This window comes from Pituophis catenifer, unplaced genomic scaffold (assembly GCF_029215685.1).
Source record: "Pituophis catenifer annectens isolate HBS135680 unplaced genomic scaffold, rPitCat1.0.hap2 SCAF_15, whole genome shotgun sequence".
Lineage (NCBI taxonomy): Eukaryota > Metazoa > Chordata > Lepidosauria > Squamata > Colubridae > Pituophis > Pituophis catenifer.
The window spans coordinates 7,602,526-7,628,158 of NW_027256895.1; the positions used below are offsets into that span (position 1 = coordinate 7,602,526).

Sequence of the window (25,633 nt, forward strand, 5' to 3'; positions counted from 1 at the left end):
AAGAAATGAACAATTAATGCTTTAAAGTGGGCAAGAGATGATGGATAGAAAGGGAATCTTTTTTAAATATAATAATGGCATAATTAAAAGTTAGAATAGGGATGGAAACTAGAGAGAGGGGGATCAATGGAACACACATTTTTACATAATAAGATGAAGTAATAACAAGAGGGGAATTCAGAATTTGAACGATGGTAGTATTAAGCATGTTTGAATAAAATGGTGATTGGCATAAAAATAACATATTGAAATATTGAATAACTAAATAATGAAAGATTAAACTCAACAAAAATATGTGTACTATTACCAGAATTATATAAACTTGTCAAACCTAATAAATATGATGAATATTATTTTATTTGTACTAAAATGTAAGACACTCAGGTATGCATGTAAAAAAAATAAAAACCTTGGGGGAAAAAAGAAAAAGAAAAAGACCAAACTTCTAATTTCAAACAAATTCAAATCACTCTTTATTACGGTCTTTGGTCAGTACAACTTTGAAAAAAGGATGAAGCAGAAAGAAGGATACATTTAATTTCATTTCATCAAATTTTCCATATTACTGAAATCTGAAAGTAGGTGGCAGTGAAGATAGAATTATGGACAGAGAGCAAATGGTTATGACCCAGTATGAAAGTCTACTGTAAAATGCAGTTAAATGTATGGGATTCACAAACTCAATAGGTTTTCATTTTGAAGAAGCCTAACAAATCCGAAACTGATATCCTATAATACTATGTTAAACATATATTCATAAAATGGTAATTAGCCTTCTACTATATTTAAGTAGTGCTTTATGAAAGAATCTTGGAAAATGGTAAAAATGTGGCAACTTAGACTTAGAATAACTTTATTGTCACTTTAAATGTACAATAATCGGTATACATTAAAAGGAAATTTCATTGCATACAGCTTTCAGAGGGGCACAACCTCCAATATATACTACATAAACATGACAAAATAAATAAATACAAAATTATGCATATACTTTCATAACCACATATATATTAAAGGACACAGAGAAACAACACAGTGTAATTTGGATGTATACATATACACTTGGGGAACTAATTCCTCTTTATAAGTTGCTCTCTGTGGTTTAGTTCAGGCCTGAAAACAATGATGTAGCATTTTGGCAGAAATATGCATCCCAGTAATGCAGCGCTGGAGGCCAAGATGGAGAAGACCTCCACAGCTACCATAGCTTTGCCTTTTGTGCTCAGATAGGCTGGAAAGAAGGAGATCCACACACTGCAAAAGGCCAACATGCTGAAGGTGATGAACTTGGCTTCATTAAAGCTGTCAGGTAATTTACGGGCAAGAAAAGCCACAATAAAGCTGGCAATGGCCAAGATACCCATGTAGCCCAAGACACAGTAGAAGAAGAAAGCTGACCCTTCATTGCACTGTAAAATCATTTCTTGGACCGCTGAGTGCATGTCCAACTCAGGGAATGGGGGATATGTCGACAACCAAAGGATACAAATACATACCTGGAAGAGAGAGCAAGAAAGAACAGTAGAAAGAGCCAATCTTTTCCCCACCCACTTCCTCATCTGAGATCCTGGTTTAGTGGCCATGAAAGCCACAACCACAGTGATGGTTTTGGCCAGTACACTAGAAATGGCCACTGAGAAGGTGATGCCAAAAGTTGGTTGTCGGAGAAGGCAGGTCACTTTGTCAGGTTGACTGAGGAACAACAAAGAGGAGAGAAAACAGAGCAGAAGAGAGACCAGGAGGGTGTAGGTGAGGGACCGGTTATTGGCTTTGACAATGGGAGTATCCCTGTGCTTAATAAAAGTTTCAAGTACCCAAGATGTCAAGAAGAAGAAACAAAGAGCTGCTGAGGCTAAACCAATCCCCAAGGTTTCTTCAAAGGTTAGAAACACCACCGATTTCAGAATACATCTGTTCTTTTCTTTATTTGGATAATGGTCTTCTGGACATTCAAAACAGTCATCCATATCTGGAAGAAAAATCAAGGAAATTTGTCATCTAGGCATTCCAAATTATTGAAAATTACCTTACTAATTTTATGCATCCTCAAATGGTATATTGAAGTTCGCTTAAGTATAATGAAAGTTGGTAGACTTTTTTACCAGAATAACCTGTGTATTCCAGCCCCCTGAACTCACTCCCAGTTCCTAGATTGGATACTCTCAGAGGCCCTGGTGTTCGGCTGCTGTTGCTTAATGCGAAGTTGCTTAACAACAATGCTCTTCTCATTCAAGATCTCATTAAGGAGGAGTGAGTCAACCTAGCTGTCAGGGTTCCAAGTAACACTTCAACAAAAGAGACTCCAAGGCTTGAGTTTCCTCAAAGTTCCATTTTATTAGAGGTGTTGTATGGGCACATCTGGGAAAACCCGAATCTGAAAGTTTCCAGGTTTACCCCACCCATTGAAATATGAGCCAGCAATGTGCAGCAGCTGCCAAAAAAGCCAACACAGTTCTAGGCTGCATAGTCAGAGGGATAGAATCAAGATCACGTGAAATGTTAATACCACTTTATAATGCCTTGGTAAGGCCACACTTGGAATATTGCATCCAGTTTTGGTCACCATGATGTAAAAAAGATGTGGAGACTCTAGAAAGAGTGCAGAGAAGAGCAACAAAGATGATGAGACTGGAGGCTAAAACATATGAAGAATGGTTGCAGGAACTGGGCATGGCTAGCTTAATGAAAAGAAGGACTAGGGGAGACATGATAGCAGTGTTCCAATATCTCAGGGGCTGCCACAAAGAAGAGGGAGTCAAGCTATTCTCCAAAGCACTTGAGGGTAGGACAAGAAGCAATGGGTGGAAACTAATCAAGGAGAGAAGCAACTTAGAACTAAGGAGAAATTTCCTGACAGTTAGAACAATTAATCAGTAGAACAACTTGTCTCCAGAAGTTGTGAATGCTCCAACACTGGAAGTTTTTAAGAAGATGTTGGATATCCATTTGTCTGAAGTGGTGTAGGGTTTCCTGCCTAAGCAGGGGGTTGGACAAGAAGACCTCCAAGGTCCCTTCCAACACTGTTATTCAATATTCTAGATCTGAAAGGAAAATCAAGCATATTTTTTTCATCTTGACATTCCATATTATTGAAAATTACCTTATTTGTTTTAAGTACCAAAGCTTACTTAAGGATAATGTAAAATGGTAGAATTGCTACGCTACCATTTTGATTTGAAATCTTCCCTTCTGGGCATGGAACACAGTCATAGCAGCAGAACTGATCCCTCTCAATCCCCTTCTTCCAGGATCCAGGGAAACAAGGGTCATTACATCGAGAAATTGGAAGAACCTGGTGATAAGCATAAAAGGCTTTGAAAAGTGAGATATTTAATACAGTTTGTAATCTTTCTCCTTTATGGAGATGAATTATTTTTGACTTTCCAAAATGATATGGAATTTATCAACTTCATCAACAACTAAAAAAGATATAGAAATTATAATGCTTCATAAAAGGTCCTGTTTGAAGGACAATGGTGAGTAAATAATTGCACTTCGTGACATAGTCATGGAAACATGGCCACTTTTATGATTTCAAATTGAAATGCAAACCAAGTATACAAACATGGCTATTGTATTGTATTGTATTGTATTGTATTGTATTGTATTGTATTGTATTGTATTGTATTGTATTGTATTGTATTGTATTGTATTGTATTGTATTGTATTGTATTGTATTGAATTGTATTGTATTGTATTGTATTATAATTTCGTCAAATGGGTGAGTGCTTGACCATCAATAACATTGGAAAAGAATGTGCCACTGTTTATTTTACAAAACCAGAAATCAGATTTCTAAACAGACTGATCACTAATTAGATACCTGGTTAAAACCTGAATTCCAGATAATCAGCTCTTCATCGATGAATAATTCCTTCCCTTTTGGAGCCTCTAAGTCCAGCTTTCCAATTCTAACTCTCTGAAAGGATCTATTTGGAAAAGTGATCAAGTTGGTGATGTCGAATCCACCTGTTGCTTCCCCTTTCTCATTCAGGAACACTCTCTCCCCAGCTGAATTGTTAAAAGAAATGCCTTGAAGAAATGAATGGAGCTACTTGGAAGAGAATACAAGAGAGAGGGAATTGAAAGCAATATAGCAGAGAACATCATATTCAAATTTCATCCACTCATTCTTTCCATTCCAATACCTATTATTAAATATCTATACTTAGAAATTTGATAATCAATATTGCATGGAAATCTACATGTCCACTCTATTATTTGTTTGATATTATTTTAAGCAGGGGAGGGTTCCACTTACCTTTACTACTGGTTTGCAACGGGCAGGCGCGCATGCGCAGATCATTCATTATGATGTCCAGGTGGGTGGGTGGAGCCTCCCACCGCTTTTACTACCGGTTCAGAAGAATCGGACAGAACCGGGAGCAACCCACCACTGATTTTAAGGAAAAGTAAGAATTAACTGAAGCAGAATGAAAATAGGTTTTTGGAATTGTGTGACTTTCTTCAATTTTGTTTCAGGCCTATTACTTAAACAACTAATTTAAGAGTTGTGATCATAATTAAGCCAAAATTTATGTTGCTAAAGTGGGAAATGTGTTAGGTGAGATTTGCCCCATTTACGATTTTTCTTGCCATATTTGTTAAGTGAATTACTGCCGTTGTTACGTTCATTACACTGTTGTTAAGTGAATCTGGCTTTCCCATTAATTTTTTTTAACAGATTAACAGAGTTGGAAAGGATCTTGCAGGTCATTGAGTCCAAGCAGGAGACCCTACATCTGCCTCTACCTAGGATCGAACTCACAACCTCCTGATTGTGTGGCAAGAGCTCCACCTCTAGGCCATCGGGTCTTGTTTTGTTTTCTGACATTTTGTTTTCTGACATTTTGCACGTCAGAAGGTCACAAAAGGTGATCACATGGCCCCAGGACACTGCAACTGTCATAAATATGACTCAGTTGCCAAGCTTAGAAAGGATGGAAGGCTGAGTCAACCTTGAGCTTGGTGAGATTCGAACTTACAGTAATTGCAGACAGCTGGTATTAATCACAATGCTATCAGTCTGCTGAGCCACCAGGCCCTTGTAAAAAGGACCACTTTTATTTTACTCCTCTAAATCTCTGATAAAGACAAAAAGCTCAGCTTGTCACTCATGAGCCGCACAGAAAGAGAATTGATTATTTTTCGAAGAGACAACGAAAAGTAACCTAAATTATCATTTTAACTATCTCCTATTGTGCAAGCTATGGTGATTTATTAAAGAAATCCTACCGACAACTAAACCATGATTTTTATAATAGATTCTGAAAGATCAGAATATCAGAATAACCAAATGACAGAATAACAACAGTATCCATCTATTCTGTATCTATTTTATACCACACAATATAACAGTGTTTGAAGGACCTTGGAGATCTTTTAGTACAACACCCTATTCAAGGAGAAGACCCTACAACATTTCAGACAAATGGCTGCCTAATCTGTTCATAAAAATCTCCAGTGATGGGGCACCCAGGACCTTTGATGGGAATTTTTTACCCTAGTTAGTTGTTCTCACTATCAATATTTTTTTCATTATGTCTACATTTTTTTTATCATAAGTAAGTTGCAGAATTATAAATTAACATATTAAGACCTTCAACAATGGGTTCAAAAGACAATTCTATGTCAAACTGCTCATTGAAATAAAAAAGGGTGTCAAATGCAAAGGGAATACCTGCCAAGGTTGCAGATTTGGAAGATCAGATATTTTACCCATCAGGGTTTTCTTCCTATTGAAACCCAACGTGTGTAGATCCTGCAAAGCATGAGCCACAGAATAAACAGCATTGTAGATGGTGTAGCTTTGGCCAGTCAATTCCATTTCAAACACAGGCCCAGGAAGGTCCTCCAGCTTCATCTCCCCAGTGCACTGAGCATTGTCCATTCCTTGTAATTCTGGTTTTGGAAATGAACAATCAAATGATTGTTCCCAAACATGCTGTCGAAACCCATCTCTGTTGTCTGAAAGAGGATTTATGGTCTGAAGATATTCCTTGAAACCTGCAACTGATCTTGAATGAACAGTGAAGGAAAGAGCCCCATGGAACATCTGGAGATCCCATTTTATTTGAACGCCTGATAGTATGAAATCAATCTGTGCAGTCATGATCCACACCTTTCTTAATAATGCAGTTTCCTTGCTTTCAGGATCTACCAGAAATGTTACTAATCTTAGCCATATAATTGTCCAGGCTTCTCCATAGACAAGAAACACATTGGCTTCACTATTCATCATATTAATGGAAGTCATTGAGATTGTTTGATAAAATTCATGTAAGGCTTCCATGTGGAGTTGTTGAGCAATCCTTTCTATGAACGATGAGCAGATTCCATTTTGTGAAAGTAAGGGCTGCATTTTCTGTAAGAAATTTTCTCCATTGTTGTTATCAACAACAAATATCCCAATCCATGTCCACTTGAAATGACGAAGCAGTTGGACAATCCCAATGTATTGATCATCTTCTTTTGGAACCATGAAATAAACTGAAGAGAGTTTACTAGTCTGAATTTCCTCTCGGGCTAATGATCCATATGTCAGCTAAAAGAAGGCCAGTAGTATTCTGTTGAGTTCTTAAATAAAATGTAATTTTCCTATCTAGATTTCATATAAAATATATCCAAGCAGCATATTCCCCTAGCATTCTTTAAAGAATATAGAAACAAATACCTTGGAACTAGTTCAAATTTATGTACTAGATCAATTGTTTTAGAATAGAATAACAGAGTTGGAAGGGACCTTGGAGGTCTTCTAGTCCAACCAGCTTTTAATAGAAGCTATTCAAATCCTTCCTCAGCTAAGATACTCAGAGCCCTGATACTCATTACCTGTAGCTGACACTGTCATTTCAGAAAAAAATGCTAAGTAGTAGACCTTAAGCCATGCAGAATCTCTTAACAGAAACCTGTTGATGCGCATTAATTATTCCATAACAACAATGCGATTAAGAATTTTCTTTTCAACCCCTTCAGAACTTACTTGTGGAATCTTGAAGAATCTGATAATTTCAGCTATATAAAATGATGTGACAAAATCCAATCCCCCAATGATACCCACCAGATTCTTCTGGCTATCACATTTGTAGTTAGGAACAAATTCCTGGGATTTAAAAAGTAGGTCCAGAGTGGTGCGATAGGTCATCCTTGAATTACAGTAACTGTCATAGATGTGGAATCCAAAAGTGACATTAGGTAAGATCTGGGAGTCCTCATTGATCTCCTTCAGAGCAAAGACCAAGGCAAGGATGTGCTGGTAGAATTTAGTTATTACACTGCAAATGATTTAAACACCCCACTTGAAAAAGGAAGTTGACCATTCTCATAAGGTGGCATGCTTTCTATATGAATAACAAACATTTCTTTCTTCAATGAAAGAAGCAAGATAATAGTTCTTCTAAAATGCTGAATAATTTGAATGAAGTTCAAATTTGCTTTTTCTACAATATTTGCATGATTTGCAATAAATATCTGCTACAAGAAATAAAACTAGTGTTTTTTCCCCCCCAGGAAACCCCATTTATTTGCTAACTTTTCCCCCCACAAAATGGAATATGAACAATCCCAGCATGTATCAGTCATTTATTGTATGTATGTTTTGTTAAGATTGACAATACTGATTTTTTTAAAAAAAGAAATGTTACCTTAAGCTAACTAATTGTTCTTCAAAAGATGTTTTGCACCGAAGTTTTATCCATTATATGATGAACACTTTACCATAAAGTAAAGAAAGTTGTTTATTCTGCCACAACGAGAAAGAATTGAAAGACTGAGACACTTAGATTAGATATAAAGCCTACATTTATACTGAAAACCTTTTACTCTCATAAGCAATTTTGGGGAAACTGATTAAGATAAGGGGGAAAAAAAACTTACTTTGGTATGTCATAAGATGTTATACAAGGATGTTCCTTAAAATTAATTTTATGAAGGTTGTAAAAGATGTGGGACACCATCCCACCAATGATGAGGTCACCAGGTTGGTACCACTCATGTGGAACAAGGAAAGCATCACTTGCAGGGCAGCTCAGAGTCACTATTTTCTTCACCAGAAACATTAGAAGGAGCAACATCTTCACTCTTCAAAATGTCTCCATCTTTCATCCCATCCTACAATAAAGGTTGTATTATTCCAATAGCTAATCCAATGATTAATTCAAGGTTTAGATTTGAGAGTCCACCTAATCAGAGAATCCACCATTGGGTATTTGAAGATCCATGAGAATTTTCATGTCTTGAGTATCATAGGGGTTTGAACAAATACGCTGGCAGAGGAGAGTAGAGGGAGGAAACTCATTGCAATGACTCTGACATGCAGCCACTATTATCCTTGTGCCAATCCCCTTGGGTTCAAGATACATTGATTGTTGTTGAATTGAAATAGTCTTCTATGCAGTCTTTGATGTTTTTACCTAGTTGAGAAAATGTGGGGATTCCTGTAGGAGGTGATTACCTTGTTTTTTATGAGAGAATACATGGCCAATGTTTAAATATTTTTTCAAATTGCTTATAAAATTTACAAAGGGGAATTTGGAGTAGAAAATACACGTGATATTTAAAATTTGTTTTACTTTTTTGACAATGAATGATAAATGCAGTTCACTTTAATTTGCATAGCATTAAGATGCATAGATATTTTGGCATTCCTTCATTTTAAGAAGTTTTGTATGTTTTTTTTATAAAAAATATATAAAAAAGTTTTTTTATAAAACAATATAGAAATGATAAATAAATACCTAAATGCTCAAAATACTACCTGAATTCAACAACTACTACCTCAAAATACTACCTCAACTCAACAACAACCACTTCAATCTCAATCACAAGTAACTATTAACCCAGCAAATAATTCAAACCCAACAAGTAATATATCCCTACTTATCAAAGACGCCATTGAATGTGAACAAAAATGTCCAAACACTATTTTATTTGGCCTGGATGACAACGATGAATCTGATGATATCACAAAGGTTTACAACATTATAAGAAACTCCAATAAACCAAACATCTCCTCTGATGACATCATCGAAATTTCAAGAGATGGCCCTGAGTTCAAATATAACAATGCATATTCATACATACAATAAATTCAATTGCCAAAACCAACATCAGCCATAACAAACTTTGCTCACATCCAGACTTATCCATATTGCAAAGAATCCGTTCCCATGAACTCTAATAAGAACTTAAAAGACGTGGGACTTCCGGTTTCCTTGTTTTCGGCAACGGCGGTGCCTTTTGAAGCTCCGCCAGCCCCGCCGCTTGTAGAGCCGCTTCGCGACCGAGAAGCGGCTCGAAAACTTCAAAATCCTCAGGATTGTTGAAGAAGAGATCGCAGGGCACAGGTTGAGCCCCTGTAACCCCCCAGGGAATTGTTTCTGGGGAGGGGACAGGTGCGGCTCCCTCCCAACCTGCTGAAACTCCAGGCGGCATGGGACGATTCTGCTCTTGCAGAACAAGCCGGCTGCAGGAAACATTAAAGCGAAAGGAACCAGCCTTAATAAGCAGCGAAAATCTACTTGAACCCTGAAACTCGGAAATGCAAGTATTAGCGCTTTGTTGATTCTTTAACCTGAGAAAAATGCGAATGAGTGAAAGTTATTTGAAAAAACATGGCGCTCAGCCTTAGAGTTAACAAGCCAGCGAGTGTGGATTGGTGAAGTCATCTTGCTTTGTTACAAAGTTTCCAAGTTGCTACAAAGTTGCCTCGCTTGTAACAAGAGAAACAAGAGAAAAATTTCTCCCTTTTTAATACTTGACTTTGCTTTACTTCAGTTCTTATTTGACTAAATCTGGGGGACTTTTTTAGAAGTCTCTGTGGAGGTGGGAAAGGAAAAGGAACTTCCCTCTTCAGAAAAACTAGCCTACGTGGCAGGATGGCTTCAAAGAAGCAGGAAGGGAAGGCAACGGGGGGGGGATCCCCCACACATAAACATGAAACGCAGTTTCCCCCTGCTCAACAGCTACAGACTCAGAAAAAAGATTTTGATGTGGGAGATTTAAAAGAATTTATTTCTAAAATTTTGGATGATAAATTTCAAAAATCCCAACAGGAAATAGATGACAAACTTCAAAAGTCTCAACAGGAAATTATGCAGGAAATTAATGAAGTTAAAGATATGGTGAAACAGAATCAAAACAAGGTGACCAAAAAAATATCAGAAGTTGCGTCTGGCCTGGCAGAATTTATTATCAAAGTTGATTCTAAAGTGGAAGAACTTAAATCAGAAGTCAATGTTAAGATGAAAGATAATGATTATAAAATTTCTAATGTTGATGATAAAATGCAGAGAGTTGAGAACGAAATTGTTATGATGCAATTCAGGGCAATGGAATTCGCTATACAGCTTTGAGGAATTTGAGAAGATGACAGACAGGATTTGAGACAGGTCTGCTCTGAGGCTTTGGCTGTGATTTTAAAAATTAATCCTGATGTGGTTTTTTACAAAATAGATAAAATTTACAGAGTGAATTCTTGGGTGGCCAGACAAAGACAATTGCCTAGAGATGTGGTCATATATTTTACAGATAGAGCAATAAGAAATGACATCCTGCAAAAATCCTTTCATACTTCTGTACAAGTGGGGGGCTCACAAATTGGAGTCTATAAAGAATTACCACCTAAAATGTTGAAAACCAGAAAAGACTTTGGCTTTCTTGTTAAAGAATTGCAAAACCAACAGATACCATTTCGGTGGGATGCCCCAACTGGTATAATTTTGAGATACAAGGGAGAAAGACATCGCTTGAACACTGTGGAGAAGGCGGAGCATTTTTACACTACTATTCTTAAAGAAAGAACACCATCTCCACGTACATCCACAGTTCTAGAGATTAAGGAGAGTGATAAGAAGCAACTTCAACAAGATCTGCAAGAACAGTCTAAGCAGGAACCAGAGGAGATGCAGGGCGCTGAAGGAGGTTTTCTGGATGAGCCTTTGCTGGAATCTTCTCCAATTTTGGACCCGGCTCGGGTGATTGAAGTTAAGGATCAGCGTATAACTCGAGCAAAATCTAAGCAACTTAAAGAAAAGCAACAACAGGAATGACAAGATAAAAAGGGAGTTAAGAGTACTACACAAGAGACTGGAGCCATGTGGGGAGCAAGACCGAAGATTCCGGAAGACATTCGGTTATTCTGCTCTTTGCTCCAGAAAGATAAAGATGACGATTAAGTGTTTGTCTTGGAATGTGAATGGGTTGAATTCAGCACAGAAAAGGAAGAAATTATTTGCATACTTGAAACAATTTAATAATGATATAATTTGTCTACAAGAAACGCATATTACAGTTCAAGATCAAAAATATTTGATAAACTCCAAATTAGGAACGCATTTTATATCTTCAACTTTGCAAAAAAAGAATGGTGTGGTTATTTATGTAAATAAAAAATTTTCGGCTAAAGTTATAGAAGCAGATGAAGATGGTAGGTTTGTAGCAATTGAATTATTCACAACAAATGGCCAAATTCTTCTGATTGGAATTTATGCTCCCAATCAACAACAGGATCACTTCTACAAAATGTTACATACTAAAATACTGCAATGGGATTATAGATCTATTTTAATCATGGGAGATTGGAATGGAGTAATTGACTCCAAATTAGATAAAAAGAGTTTGGCGAAGTCTAGGATCAGGTTACCACAGACCTTTTTTGATATGAAAGAAGATTTGGAACTAAAAGATATTTGGAGAATACACAATCCAAAAGAATTGGACTATACTTTCTTTTCAGACAGACATAGATCCTTCTCTAGGATTGATTTCATTTTGTTGTCAGATGATTTACTTGTTAAGACAAAAAGAACAAAGATTTTTCCAAGAACTTTGACTGACCATAGCCTAGTATGGATAGAAATTGAGATAGGCAAGACTGAGAGACGCTCTTGGAGATTAAATGAGAACTTGTTCAGATATGAAAAAAATATAACAGAACTTAAAAAGCACTTGAAAGAATTTTTTGAAATAAATTTGAATAAAGGCACCCCGATAGAAATTGTGTGGGATGCAAGCAAAGCTTATATGAGAGGGGTGCTTATTTATATGAACTCTAAACATAGACTGATTCGACAAAAGAAAAGATCTGAATTGGAAGCAGAAATAAAGAATAAAGAACAGTTACTTATTAAAAACCCAACAGATGAAAGAATACGTGGTGCTATAAAACTTCTGAAAGACCAATTTCAAATGCTTATGGCGGAACAAGTTGCAACAAACTTACAATATGCGAAGCATAATACATTTTCTAACGCTAATAAACTGGGCAGATGGTTGGCCTATACATTGAGGAAAAAACAGAGTATATGGACTATTGATAGTATTGATATTGGAGGGAAAGATTTTCAACAAAAATTAATTAAAGAAGCTTTTGTGGATTATTACACTAAACTATATGCTAAAGAGGATGTGCAGAATGGACTTATAGAAAAATACTTAGATGATAAAAGAGTTACAAAAATTATTGACCAACAAAAGGAAAGAATGAATTATCCTATAACAGAGGAGGAGATAATAGTAGCAATTAAACAATTAAAAACAGCTAAAGCTCCTGGTACGGATGGCTTGACTGCAGTCTATTATAAAACTTTGCAAGTCGAAATGGTGGAACAACTTAGAGATCTATTTTGTAATATTCAACAAGGGGGTAAAATACCCCCATCATGGACAACAGCCTACATATCTTTGATACCAAAAGAGCAAGCCGGTCCTAAAAAACCGGAGAATTATAGACCAATATCTCTTCTGAATACTGATTATAAAATTTATGCGAAAGTATTAGCCAACAGGTTGATGCCAGTAATTCAAAAGGTGATTCATGATGATCAAGTGGGATTTATCGAGGATAGATACATGAAGGACAATGTAAGGCAAGTAATAGATTTATTGGAATATCTTGAGAAGAATAAACAGATCCCTGCAGTGCTGGTTTTCTTGGATGCAGAGAAGGCCTTTGATAGAGTGGATTGGAATTTTCTACTAAAGACTTTAAAAAAGATGAATTTTGGGGATCAATTTATACAGGCGATTTCAGCAATTTATCAAGAGCAAAAGGCACAGATTATTATTAATGGAAGTTTGACAACAGAGTTTAAAATTGAAAAAGGAACAAGACAGGGATGTCCGCTGTCCCCACTTTTATTTATTTTAACACTAGAAGTCTTGCTAAATACAATACGGGACTCTAATATCTTGAAAGGTATAATGATAAGGCAAGAGGATTACAGAATAAAGGCATTTGCAGACGATCTAGTTGTTACCCTAACACAGCCAATGGAATCAATAATCCTGATGAAGGACATTATACAAGACTATGGTAAAGTTTCAGGTTTTAGACTGAATCACAAAAAGACTAAGATGATAGTTAAAAACATGACACAGGATCGTAAACACGAGCTTGAAAGGAGGGCAGGTTTTGAGATTGTACCAAGGGTAAAATATCTAGGAGTCCAGGTTGCAGTATCAAATACGAAATTGTTTCAAAATAATTATGAGGTGTTGTGGCGAGAGGTGCAGAAAGATATGGAGACTTGGAAAAAACTGCAGCTGTCTCTACTTGGAAGAATAGCAGCAGTTAAGATGAACATTTTGCCAAGATTTCTTTTTTTGTTTCAAATGATTCCGGTGCTTAAAAGTGATAAACAGTTGAAAGTGTGGCAAACTGGAGTGAATAAGTTTGTCTGGAACGAGAAAAAGCCGAGAGTGAAATTGAAAATTATGCAAGATGTTCCAGAAAGGGGAGGTCTTAAACTTCCAAACCTACAGCTATATTATGATGCAGCAGCTTTGACTAACAAGTGATTGGTTTGGAAGGAAAAAGACTGGAATATTGAATGTAGAAAGTTTTGATCTTGAATTTGGATGGCATGCCTACTTATTTTATGACAACAAAGTCGACAAAGTATTTAAAAGCCATATACTTAGAGACTCTTTGATGAGAGTTTGGAAGAAGCACCGACTCAAATGGGATTATAAAATACCGCTATGGCTGGATCTTGGTCATACTTTGTGGAATACAAATATAATGTCACTCGGGGGGTTTTTATATAAAGAGGTTCTTTTTACAGATGCGGGCAGATGGCAGCTGAAGACACTACAGACACTGTTGGCTGAAGGGATTAATTTAACTTGGCTACAATATAATCAATTACAATTGAGATGGAAAGAGGACCAAAAAACTGGTATTATGTTGCATGAGGAAGAATTGGTTAGACATATAAAAGAGAAAGGTCCAATGCATATTAAAAGGCTCTATAATGTTTTGTTAGAAAGTCGGGTTTCAGGTCTGGGCACAGCACGGAAACGGCATTGGTCGCGTTGGTGGATGATCTCTGGAGGGCTCGGGACAGGGGTTATTCCTCTGTTCTGGTCCTATTAGATCTCTCAGCGGCTTTTGATACCATCGACCATGGTAAAATAAAATGGTATCATGCTGCACCGGCTGGAAGAGTTGGGGGTGGGAGGCACTGTGTTGCGGTGGTTCTCCTCCTTTCTCTCCGACCGGTCGCAGTTTGTGTTGGCAGGGGGGCAGAGGTCGACCTCGAGGCCTCTTATTTGTGGAGTGCCACAGGGATCGGTCCTCTCGCCCCTTCTGTTCAACATTTATGTGAAGCCGCTGGGCGAGATCATCCGTGGCTTTGGGGTGAGATACCACCAGTACGCTGATGACACCCAGCTGTACATCTCTACCCCAGGCCACCCCAACGATGCCCTTGAAGTGATGTCCCAGTGCCTGGAGGCTGTGCGGATCTGGATGGGGAGGAACAGGCTCAAGCTCAACCCTTCCAAGACTGAGTGGCTGTGGCTCCTGGCATCCCGATATAGTCAGTTGACTCCATCACTGACTATTGGGGGCGAGTCTTTGGCCCCCACTGAAAGGGCTCGCAATCTGGGAGTCCTCCTGGATGGGCAGCTGTCTTTGGAGGAACATCTGACGGCTGTTACCAGGGGGGCCTTTTATCAGGTTCGCCTGATTCGCCAGTTGCGGCCCTTTCTTGATCGGGATTCCTTGTGCACAGTCACTCATGCCCTCGTCACCTCTCGCCTTGACTACTGCAACGCTCTCTACATGGGGCTCCCCTTGAAGAGCACCCGGAGGCTCCAGCTGGTCCAGAATGCAGCAGCGCGGGTAATGATGGGAGCAACATGGCGCTCCCATGTAACACCGCTCCTGCGCGAGCTGCACTGGCTCCCGGTGGTCTTCCGGGTGCGCTTCAAGGTGTTGGTTATCACCTTTAAAGCGCTCCATGGCATAGGGCCTAGCTATCTCCGAGACCGCCTGCTGCTACCGACGACCTCCCATCGACCCGTGCGCTCCCACAGAGAGGGCCTCCTCAGGGTGCCATCAGCCAAACAATGTAGGCTGGTGGCCCCCAGGGGGAGGGCCTTCTCTGTGGGGGCTCCCACCCTCTGGAATCAGTTGCCCCCGGAGATAAGAAGAATCCAGGACCTCAATGCCTTCCGTCGTTCCCTGAAAACCCATCTTTTTCAGCAAGCCGGGTTGGCTTAAGAAGAAATTTTTAAATTCTTTTAATTAGTCTGTGATTCTTAACTTTCAGGCCAAAATTTATATATATTTTTAAATGTTTTAATATTTGTATTCTATGTTTTTTATCTTGGCTGTACACCGCCCTGAGTCCTCAGGGAGAAGGGCGGTATATAAATTGGAAATTAAATTAAATTAAATTAAAATAGAAAGGGATTCAGAAACCGAATTAGTTAAAGATTGTATGATTAAGTGGGCACAAAATTTTGAAGAACCAGTGATGTTGGAAACATGGAAAAAAATTTGGGTTCAGAACGTTAAATTTACACAGTCGCAGAATTTGAGGGAAAATTTCTATAAAATGTTTTATAGATGGCATTTAGACCCCAAAAAGTTGTCGTGTATGTACCCTAATGTTCAGCCAAAATGTTAGAGATGCGAATGCTTGGATGCTACATATTATCATGTTTGGTGGACCTGTAGGAAAGTTAAGGCTTTTTGGATAAAAATTTGGTGGGTCATGCAGAATGTTTTGAAGAAAAAAATTCAATTCTCTCCACAATTGTTTTTATTGGGTATAGTTAAGGGTTTTACATTGGGTGAAACAAAATTGATATTGTATATGATAACAGCAGCAAGATTGTTGATAGGTAAATACTGGAAAAACGAAGCTTTGCCCACTATTGAGGAATGGACTTTGAAGATGGCCAGTTTTGCAGAGATGGCGAAGATTTCAGCATACTTAAAAGATTGCTCACAAGAGACTTATGAATGGGAATGGAAAAAGTGGATAGAATATGTTCAGAACAAATATCAAACTAGGAAGTATCAAATAGCTTTCATTTGAAAATAATGTATTAGAAATATTTTAATGTAATGAAGATAAAAAGAAAAATTATAAGGGGGAGGGAGGGGTTCAAGTTTTATACAAGTTTTATACTAAGGGGGGTTTTTTACCTGATATGAGTATATTGTGTGGAAGTCTGGGGGGAGGGGAGGGTTAGGGAGGGTTAGGGAGGTTGGGAAGTTTGGGGTGGGTGGTGGGGGGGAAAAAGGGGTGAAAATGTAATTGTAAAACTCTTGCAATAAAAAAAAAAGAACTTAAAAGACGTCAAATTTTGGGACTATCCAGAGGAACAGGCCAATTAGCTTTGGGATATAAAGATTCATGAATATTGAACTTTTTGAGAAGTGACTTTGGTTTGAATATCTGGTTTTTTGACTATTGGACAAGAAAGGAACAAAATAAAATTAAAAGAGATGCTCCATCAGCAAGAAATGAGTGGAATTTGGGAAGAAATGGTGTCGATAATTCAGAGTATTAACAATACTTTGACAAGAAGCTATAAGGAGATTATGAATAAAATGCGGAGCATAGATGAAGAGCTGCAAAAGATGACACAAAGGACAAGGCGTGTCCAAGATGCCCAGGAAGAGGAGGACCCAATTGAAAGAATAGATGAAAAAACAGAGACAAACCAACAAATAAAACAAAATGACAACAAGGAGATAAAAATAAAAATAATAATGACTGATGAAACAAGCTGAGGGGAGAGTATTTTAAGGGAATTAAAAGAGGAACTGGAGTTGCAGGAAGACTTTTTTGGAAGAGAGATAGGGGCAAGAGCAGTTATCTCGAAAATTAGACAATGGAATAGGGCTGAGAAGGGAGAAATGTTTAAAATGATTGGTCAAGATGTGGAAGCAGATAGAGATAAATATCCAAGAGAGGAATATGGGAGGCAAGCTAAGAAATGAACAATTAATGCTTTAAAGTGGGCAAGAGATGATGGATAGAAAGGGAATCTTTTTTAAATATAATAATGGCACAATTAAAAGTTAGAATAGGGTTGGAAACTAGAGAGAGGGGGATCAATGGAACACACATTTTTACATAATAAGATGAAGTAATAACAAGAGGGGAATTCAGAATTTGAACGATGGTAGTATTAAGCATGTTTGAATAAAATGGTGATTGGCATAAAAAAATAACATATTGAAATATTGAATAACTAAATAATAACTAAATAATGAAAGATTAAACTCAACAAAAATATGTGTACTATTACCAGAATTATATAAACTTGTCAAACCTAATAAATATGATGAATATTATTTTATTTGTACTAAAATGTAAGACACTCTGGTATGCATGTAAATTTTATTCATAAAATGGTAATTAGCCTTCTACTATATTTAAGTAGTGCTTTATGAAAGAATCTTGGAAAATGGTAAAAATGTGGCAACTTAGACTTAGAATAACTTTATTGTCACTTTAAATGTACAATAATCAGCATACATTAAAAGGAAATTTCATTGCATACAGCTTTCAGAGGGGTACAACCTCCAATATATACTACATAAGGATGACAAAATAAATAAATACAAAATTATGCATATACTTTCATAACCACATATATATTAAAGGACACAGAGAAACAACACAGTGTAATTTGGATGTATACATATACACTTGGGGAACTAATTCCTCCTTATGAGTAGCTCTCTGTGATTGAGGTCAGGTCTGAAAACAATGATGTTGCACTTTGGCAGAAATATGCATCCCAGTAATGCAGCACTGGAGGACAAGATGGAGAAGACCTCCACAGCTACCATGGCTTTTCCTTTTGTGCTCAGATAGGCTGGAAAGAAGGAGATCCACACACAGCAAAAGGCCAACATGCTGAAGGTGATGAACTTGGCTTCATTAAAGCTGTCAGGTAATTTGCGGGCAAAAAAAGCTACAGTAAAGCTGGCAATGGCCAAGATACCCATGTAGCCCAAGACACAGTAGAAGAATGAAGCTGACCCTTCACTGCACTGTAAAATCATTTCTTGGACCGCTGAGTGCATGTCCAACTCAGGGAATGGGGGATATGTCGACAACCAGAGGATACAAATACATACCTGGAAGAGAGAGCAGGAAAGGACAGTAGAAAGAGCCAATCTTTTCCCCATCCATTTCCTCATCTGAGATCCTGGTTTAGTGGCCATGAAAGCCACAACCACAGTGATGGTTTTGGCCAGTACACTAGAAATGGCCACTGAGTAGGTGACACCAAACATTGATTGTTGGAGAAGGCAGGTGAGTTTGCCAGGCTGGCTGAGAAAGAGTAAAGAGGAGAGAACAGATTTGAAGAGAGACAAGCAGGGTGTAGGTGAGGGACCGGTTGTTGGCTTTGACAATGGGAGTATCCCTGTGCTTAATAAAAGTTTCAAGTACCCAAGATGTCAAGAAGAAGAAACAAAGAGCTGTTGAGGATAAACCAATTCCTATGGTTTCTTCAAAGGTTAGAAACACCACTGGTTTCAGGATACATCCTTTCTTTTTCTTATTTGGATAATGATCTTCTGGACATGGAAAACAGTCATCCATATCTGGAAGGAAAATCAAGGAATTTGTCACCTGGACATTCCAGATTATCGAAAATCAACCTTATTTGTATGCATCAAAGTAGTTCATTAAAGTTCGCTTAAGTCTAGTGAAAATTGGTAGAATGCCTAACCTACCATTTTGTTTTGAAATCTTCCCTTCTGGGCATAGAACACAGTCATAGCAGCAGAACTAGACCGAGATCTACGAGACCGCCTTCTGCTACCAATAGCCTCTCACCGACCAGTACGCTCCCATAGAGAGGGGCTCCTCAGGGTGCCGTCGGCCAAACAGTGTCGACTGGTGGCCCCCAGGGGGAGAGCCTTCTCTGTGGGGGCACCTACCATCTGGAACGAGCTCCCCCCAGAGATACGGAAGATCCCGGACCTGCTCACGTTTCGCCGTGCTCTCAAAACTTTTCTATTTCAGCAAGCTGGCCTGGCCTAACTCCCCTCTTTTAAATTCTTAAATTTTAAATTTTTTAATTCGTGATTTTATAAATTGGGTGTTTTAATCTGTGTTTCGGCCGAAATATTTAATAATTTTAAGGGATTTTTAATATTTGTATTGTCTGTATTTTATCTTGGCTGTTCACCGCCCTGAGTCCTTCGGGAGTAGGGCGGTATAGAAATTTGATTAATAAATAAATAATAAATAAATAAACTGATTTCCCTCAATTCCTTTCTTCCAGGATCCAGGGAAACAGGGGTCATTGCATCTAGAAAGTGGATGAGCCTGGCAATAGTCATGAAAGGGTTTGAAATTGGAGATACTTAAAACAGTATGTAATTTTTGTCCTTTACAGAGGTAAAATACTTTTGACTTCCCCAAAAAATACTGATTTCATCAACTTCATCAACAATTTGAAAAGTTGTAGAAATTACAATGATGCAAACATGCAAGCATCCTTTTGTACTGTAATGTCATTTCGGCAATTTGACAAATGTCTGATCATCAACAACATTTGAAAAGAATATGCCGTTGTTTATTTAAAATAAAACAGAAATCAGATTTGTAAACAGACTGAATTCAATATGGGATCATAATGGATTAATCATAGCCAATACAGTAATTTGATACCTGGTTGAAAGCTGGGTGCCAGACAATCACATCTTCATCAATGAATAATTCCTTCCCTTTTGGAGCGTCTAAGTCCAGCTTTCCAACTCTAACTCTCTGAAAGGATCTGTTTGGAAAAGTAATCAAGTTGGTGATGTCGAATCCACCTGTTGCCTCCCCTTTCTCATTCAGGAACACTCTCTCCCCAGCTGAATTGTTAAAAGAAATGCCTTGAAGAAATGAATGGAGCTACTTGAAAGAGAATGAAAGAGAAAGGGGGTTGAACACAACATAGTAGAGAGGAGGACACTGTATTCAAGTTTCATTGATGCATTCTTCCCATTCCTATAATAATTATTAAATATGTACTCTTAGAAATTTGATATTTCATAGAAATGTACATGGCTGCTCTATCATTATTTATTTATTTATTTTATTTATTTATTAAATTTTTATACCGCCCCCTCTCCCGAAGGACTCGGGGCGGTGAACAGCCAAGATTAAAAAACATATAATATAAACATTAAAATACATTTAAAAGAAAATTAAATCCAAAATGGCTCCCCAATTTAAAACGCCTTACCCATAACCCTATAATTAAAACAAATTTAAAATTTCCACATTTAAAAGGGGGAAGATTTAGGCCAGGCCGGCTTGATGAAAAAGAAGAGTCTTAAGCGCGCGACGGAAGGTGCGCAGATACGGGATCCTCCGTATCTCCGGGGGGAGCTTGTTCCAGATCGTAGGTGTCCCCACAGAGAAGGCTCTCCCCCTAGGGGCCGACAGCCGACATTGTTTGGCTGACGGCACCTGGAGGAGCCCCTCTCTATGGGAGCGTACTGGCCGGTGGGAGGCTATTGGTGGTAGCAGGCGGTCCCGTAAATAACCAGGTCCTAAGCCATGGAGCGCTTTAAAGGTGATAACCAGAACCTTGAAGCGCACCCGGAAGACCACCGGGAGCCAGTGCAGCTCGCGCAGGAGAGGTGTTACATGGGAACTCCACGTCGCTCCCATAACCACCTGCGCGGCCGCACTCTGCACCAGTTGGAGCCTCCGAGTGCACCTCAAGGGGAGCCCCATGTAGAGAGTGTTGCAATAGTCCAGCCGAGAGATAATGAGGGCATGAGTGACTGTGCATAGGGAGTCCCGATCTAGAAAGGGACACAACTGGCGGATCAGGCAAACCTGATGAAAAATCCTCCCGGTCACGGCCGTCAAATGCTCTTCTAAAGACAGCCTTGAATCCAGGAGGACGCCCAAGTTGCGAGCCCTTTCTGTGGGGGCCAATGATTCGCCCCCAATAGTCAGCGATGGCACCAGCTGACTATATCGGGACGTCGGAAACCACAGCCACTTGGTCTTGGATGGGTTGAGCCTGAGCCTGTTCCTCCGCATCCAGATCCATATGGCCTCCAGGCACTGGGACATCACTTCAAGGGCATCGTTGGGGTGGTCCGGGGTGGAGATGTACAGCTGGGTGTCATTGATATTATTTAAAGAAATGATAAGAATGAACCAAAGCAGAATGAAAGTAATTTATTGGGATTAATCAAATTCCTTCAATTATTTAAACAATAACGAAACCTAGAACATAGCTAATCTTCCCATAGGGAATATATAAATATATTTGATAATCTGAAATATTACAAATTTCCTTTAGCCAGATTTGGAAATTTGAGACTCATAGATGATAGATTGATGATAAATAGATAGATAGATAGATAGATAGATAGATAGATAGATAGATAGATATTGTTCGAAAGCACAGATGCCACATCTGAAAGAAACTTCGTCTAATTCATTCCTCTTGAATTCTGATAAAGACAGAAAGCTCAGCTTCTCAATCCTGAGAAATTCATGAGCCTGGAAGAAGTAGTTGGAGAACTATTTAGTTTTGGAGAAGGCAATGAAAAGAAACCTAAATTATCATTTTAAATATTTCTTTTTTTTTTTAATTTGATTTATATGCCGCCCTTCTCCGAAGACTCAGGGCGGCTTACAATGTGCTCAGCAATAGCCTTCATCCTTTTGTATATTTATACAAAGTCAGCTTATTGCCCCCACAACTGGGTCCTCAATTTACCTACCTTAGAAAGGATGGAAGGCTGAGTCAACCTTGAGCCTTGGCGAGATTCGAACCCTGCAGTAATTGCAGGCAGCTGGTCTTAATAACCAGCTTAATAACAGGGTGCCTTAAACCCCTGTACTACCAAGGCTCTTATTGTACAAGCTATGATGTTTTCCTAGATAGCTCTTAATGATACCTAAACATGATAACTGGTAGTGAAGGGAGCTAGAGGGTCAGCCACACTGGACTTAATTCTCATTAAGAAAGATGAAATTAAAAAAGGTGTTGAAGTTACAGGAATGTTATGTGGGAGTGATTATGTAATACTGGAATTTAATGTTCTGCAAACAGAAAAGGTAGAACACAATCAAGCTAGAGTCTTGGATTTCAAGAAAGCTGATTTTAACATACTTAGAGAGAGTTTTTAAGAGATTCCATAGATTAGAATTCTCATGGTGAAAACACCCCAAGAAGTGACAAAAAGTGACATTATAAAAGCCCAGTCTAGCACAATTCCAACAAATGAGAAAAATAACAGATCTCAAAAGAAATCAGTATGGCTGCACAAAATAATCTCTGATAAACTCTGATAAGGAGAAAAAGGACAAGTATAAAAAGTGGAAGGGGAGAAAATAACCAAGGCAGAATATCAGCAAATAGCTCAAACTTGCAAAAATGAAGTCAGGAAAGCTAAGGCTCAAAATAAACTACTTTTTCTGTGTCTATTTTATACAGAACAGAATAACAGAGATGAAAGGGATCTTGGAAGTGGTCTAGCCCAATGTGCTGCTCTAGGAGAAGACCTTATACAATTTTAAACAAATCACTATCCAATCACTTTGTAAAAATATGCAGTGTTGGAGCATCCATAACTTCTGAAGGCAAGCTTTTCAACTAATTGATTATTCTCACTGTCAGGAATTTTCTCCTTATTTCTAGATAGTTTCTCATACTAAACTTGATTCCACACATAGAAAATATTAAGACTTTCCACAGTAGGTTGGCAACACAATTCTACATCAAACTGCTCATTGAAATAAAAGAAGTATCCGATGCAAAGGGAATACCTGCCAAGCGTGAAGATATGGATAGTCAGTTTTCTTACCAATCATAGTTTTTTTCCTAATAAAATACAATGTGTAGAGAACTTGCAAAGCATAAGCCACAGAATAAACAGCATTGTAGACACTGTAGCTGTGGCCAGTCATTTCTATTTCAAACAAAGGCGAAGAAAGATCTCCTAGCTTCTTCTGCCCAGTGCACAGATTACTATGCATTTCTTGTAATTCTGGTTTTGGAAATGAACAATCAAACACTTGTTCCCAAACATCCTGCAGAAACCCATCTCTGGAGACTGAAAGAGGATTTACGGTCTGAAGAAATTCCTTGAAACCTTCAACTGCTCTTGAATGAACAGTGAAGGAAATAGCCCCATGGAACATCTTGAGATCCCAACTGACTTGAAATCCTGATAATATGAAATCAATCTGTGCAGTCATGATCCACACCTTTCTAAATAATGCAATTTCCTTGCTTTCAGGATCTACCATAAATGTGACAGCTCTTAGCCACGTAATTGCCAAGGATTCTCCGTAGACAAGAAATGCATTGGCTTTGCTATTCATCATATTAATGGAAATCATTGAGATTGTTTGATAAAGTTCTTGCAAGCCTTCCAAGTGAATTAGTTTTGAAAGCCTTTCTATGAACGCTGGGCAGATTCTGTTCTGTGAAAGTAAGGGCTGCATTTTCTGTAAAAAATTTTCTCCATTGTTATTATCAACAGCAAAAATTCCAATCCATGTCCACTTGAAATGATGAAGTAGCTGGATAATACCAATATACTGATGGTCCTCTTTTGGAACCATGAAATAAAGTGAAGAGAGCTTACTGGTCTGAAATTCCTTTTGGGCTAATGAGCCATATGTCAGCTATTAGAAAGTGGAATAATATTCTGTTGAAATGTTGAATCAAAACTATATGAAATACATTCAAGGAATATTTTTTTCTTAGAATTCTTCTAGCTATTAATAGAGAAAGGAATTACATAAAACTACTTCAAAGACAGTGATCAATTGTTTTAATACATCCAAAGAGTATACTACATTCAAATCTTCACTCAAGTATGGAATGACTCTGGATACTTGCTTCCTGCATTCCACATTTTAGTTTCAGAAAAGGATGCTAAGTTATAGACCTGATGTCAAGGCATACACAACACCCTAACACAAACCTAAGCCTAATCTTGGATGCTCATTAAATATTCCATAACAACAACAAGAAAATATAGAATTTTCCTACTCGATCCCATCACAGCTTACTTGTGGAATCTTGAAGAATCCTATAATTTCAGCTATATAAGATGATATGGCAAAATCCAATCCCCCAATGATAGCCATGAGATTCTTCTGGCTATCACACTTGTAGTTAGGGACAAATTCCTGGGATTTGAAAAGTAGGTCCAGAATGGTGCGATACGTCATCCTTGCATTGTAGTAACTGTCATAGATGTGGAACCCAAGAGTGATGTTAGGTAAGATCAGGGAGTCCTCATTGATCTCCTTCACAGCAAAGGCCAAAGCAAGGACGTGTTGATGAAATTTGGTGATTACACTGCAAATAATTTGATTATTTTAGTTGAAAATATAAGTTGACACTTCTTATAAGGAGGCATCTTTTCTGTATAAATAACAAATAACAAATTTCTTTCTTTGATGGTAATAGAAAAGTAACAGCCTTTCTAAAAATTCTTAATAATTTCTACATCAATAATTTCTTGATGTTCTCTGAGCTTGGTTTCTTTCTTGCAGGTATTTCATTACCCAAAGTAGGTAACATCGTCCTAACTTAGCACTGAGGATGGTATCTAGTTTGGATAACGAAATTTCTGCAAGAAAACAACCAATGTCACCAAAAACCCCTCATTTCAACCCTGAACTAAAATATTGTCCTGTATTGGTAATTTGTAAAGAGTTCAAATTTACTTTTTACACAATATTTCCATAATGTGCAACAAACATATACTGCAACAAATATAAGTAGTACTATATTTATTTTCCATGAGATTTTCACAAAAATTTATATGAATACTTTCAGCATGTGTACTACTCAGGTACTCTATGTATGTTTTGTGAAAACAGATAATGTCAAACTTTTTTAAAAATTACCTTAACCTCAGTATATGTTCAATATGAGACTTCTTGATTTGAAATTTTGTACGTTTCACGTGAAAGTCTTTAAAATAATGTAAAGAAGATTATTTCTTCTGCCAGAACCAGATGCATTTGAAAGACACAGAAAGCATAGATTACGTTAAAAGAATTATATACAGTATTTATGCACAAACAGCTTTTACTTATATCAGGGTTTTTTTTTTAGCAAAAAAAATTTCTTACATTGGTATACCATAAGGTGTTATGGCAGGGTTTTCTTTAAATTTTATTTCATAAAAGTGGTAAACGATGTGAGACATCATCCCACCAATGATGAATTCTCCAGGCTTGTACCACTCGTGTGGAACAAGAAAAGCATCATTTGCAGGCCAGCTCAGAGTAACTACTCTTTGCACCAAAAACATCAAAAGAAACATCTTGATGCTTTTGTTATTGTGCAGATGTTTTGTCTTCCATCCTGCCAATTGGAATGTATAGAT

At 37.8% G+C, this 25,633-nt stretch overlaps 1 protein-coding gene across 1 annotated transcript; it reads right to left on the reverse strand.

The window, feature by feature from the left end:
- Window positions 1-1,070: 1,070 nt before the first annotated feature.
- On the reverse strand, window positions 1,071-24,464 carry LOC139324863 (vomeronasal type-2 receptor 26-like). Its single transcript, XM_070954612.1, has 8 exons — window positions 24,303-24,464; window positions 23,116-23,912; window positions 18,389-18,584; window positions 6,983-7,252; window positions 5,681-6,544; window positions 3,824-4,051; window positions 3,166-3,292; window positions 1,071-1,969 (listed from the first exon to the last, which is right to left on the reverse strand). The coding sequence occupies exons 1-8, from the start codon at window positions 24,462-24,464 to the stop codon at window positions 1,071-1,073; spliced, it is 3,543 nt and encodes a 1,180-aa protein (XP_070810713.1).
- Between the last annotated feature and the right edge of the window lie 1,169 nt (window positions 24,465-25,633).

What these genes read in the sequence shown, in the direction of transcription:
- LOC139324863 (XM_070954612.1), bottom strand. Translation starts at nt 24,464, where the DNA reads ATGACGTATCGCACCATTCTGGACCTACTTTTCAAATCCCAGGAATTT. An exon ending in TTTCCTGCTCTCTCTTCCAG is followed by an intron (nt 7,253 to 18,388) that starts GTATGTATTTGT and finishes AAATTCTACCAG; the next exon opens with CACATCCTTGCCTTGGTCTT. An exon ending in GGAATTCAGGTTTTAACCAG is followed by an intron (nt 3,293 to 3,823) that starts GTATCTAATTAG and finishes GCTTATCACCAG; the next exon opens with GTTCTTCCAATTTCTCGATG.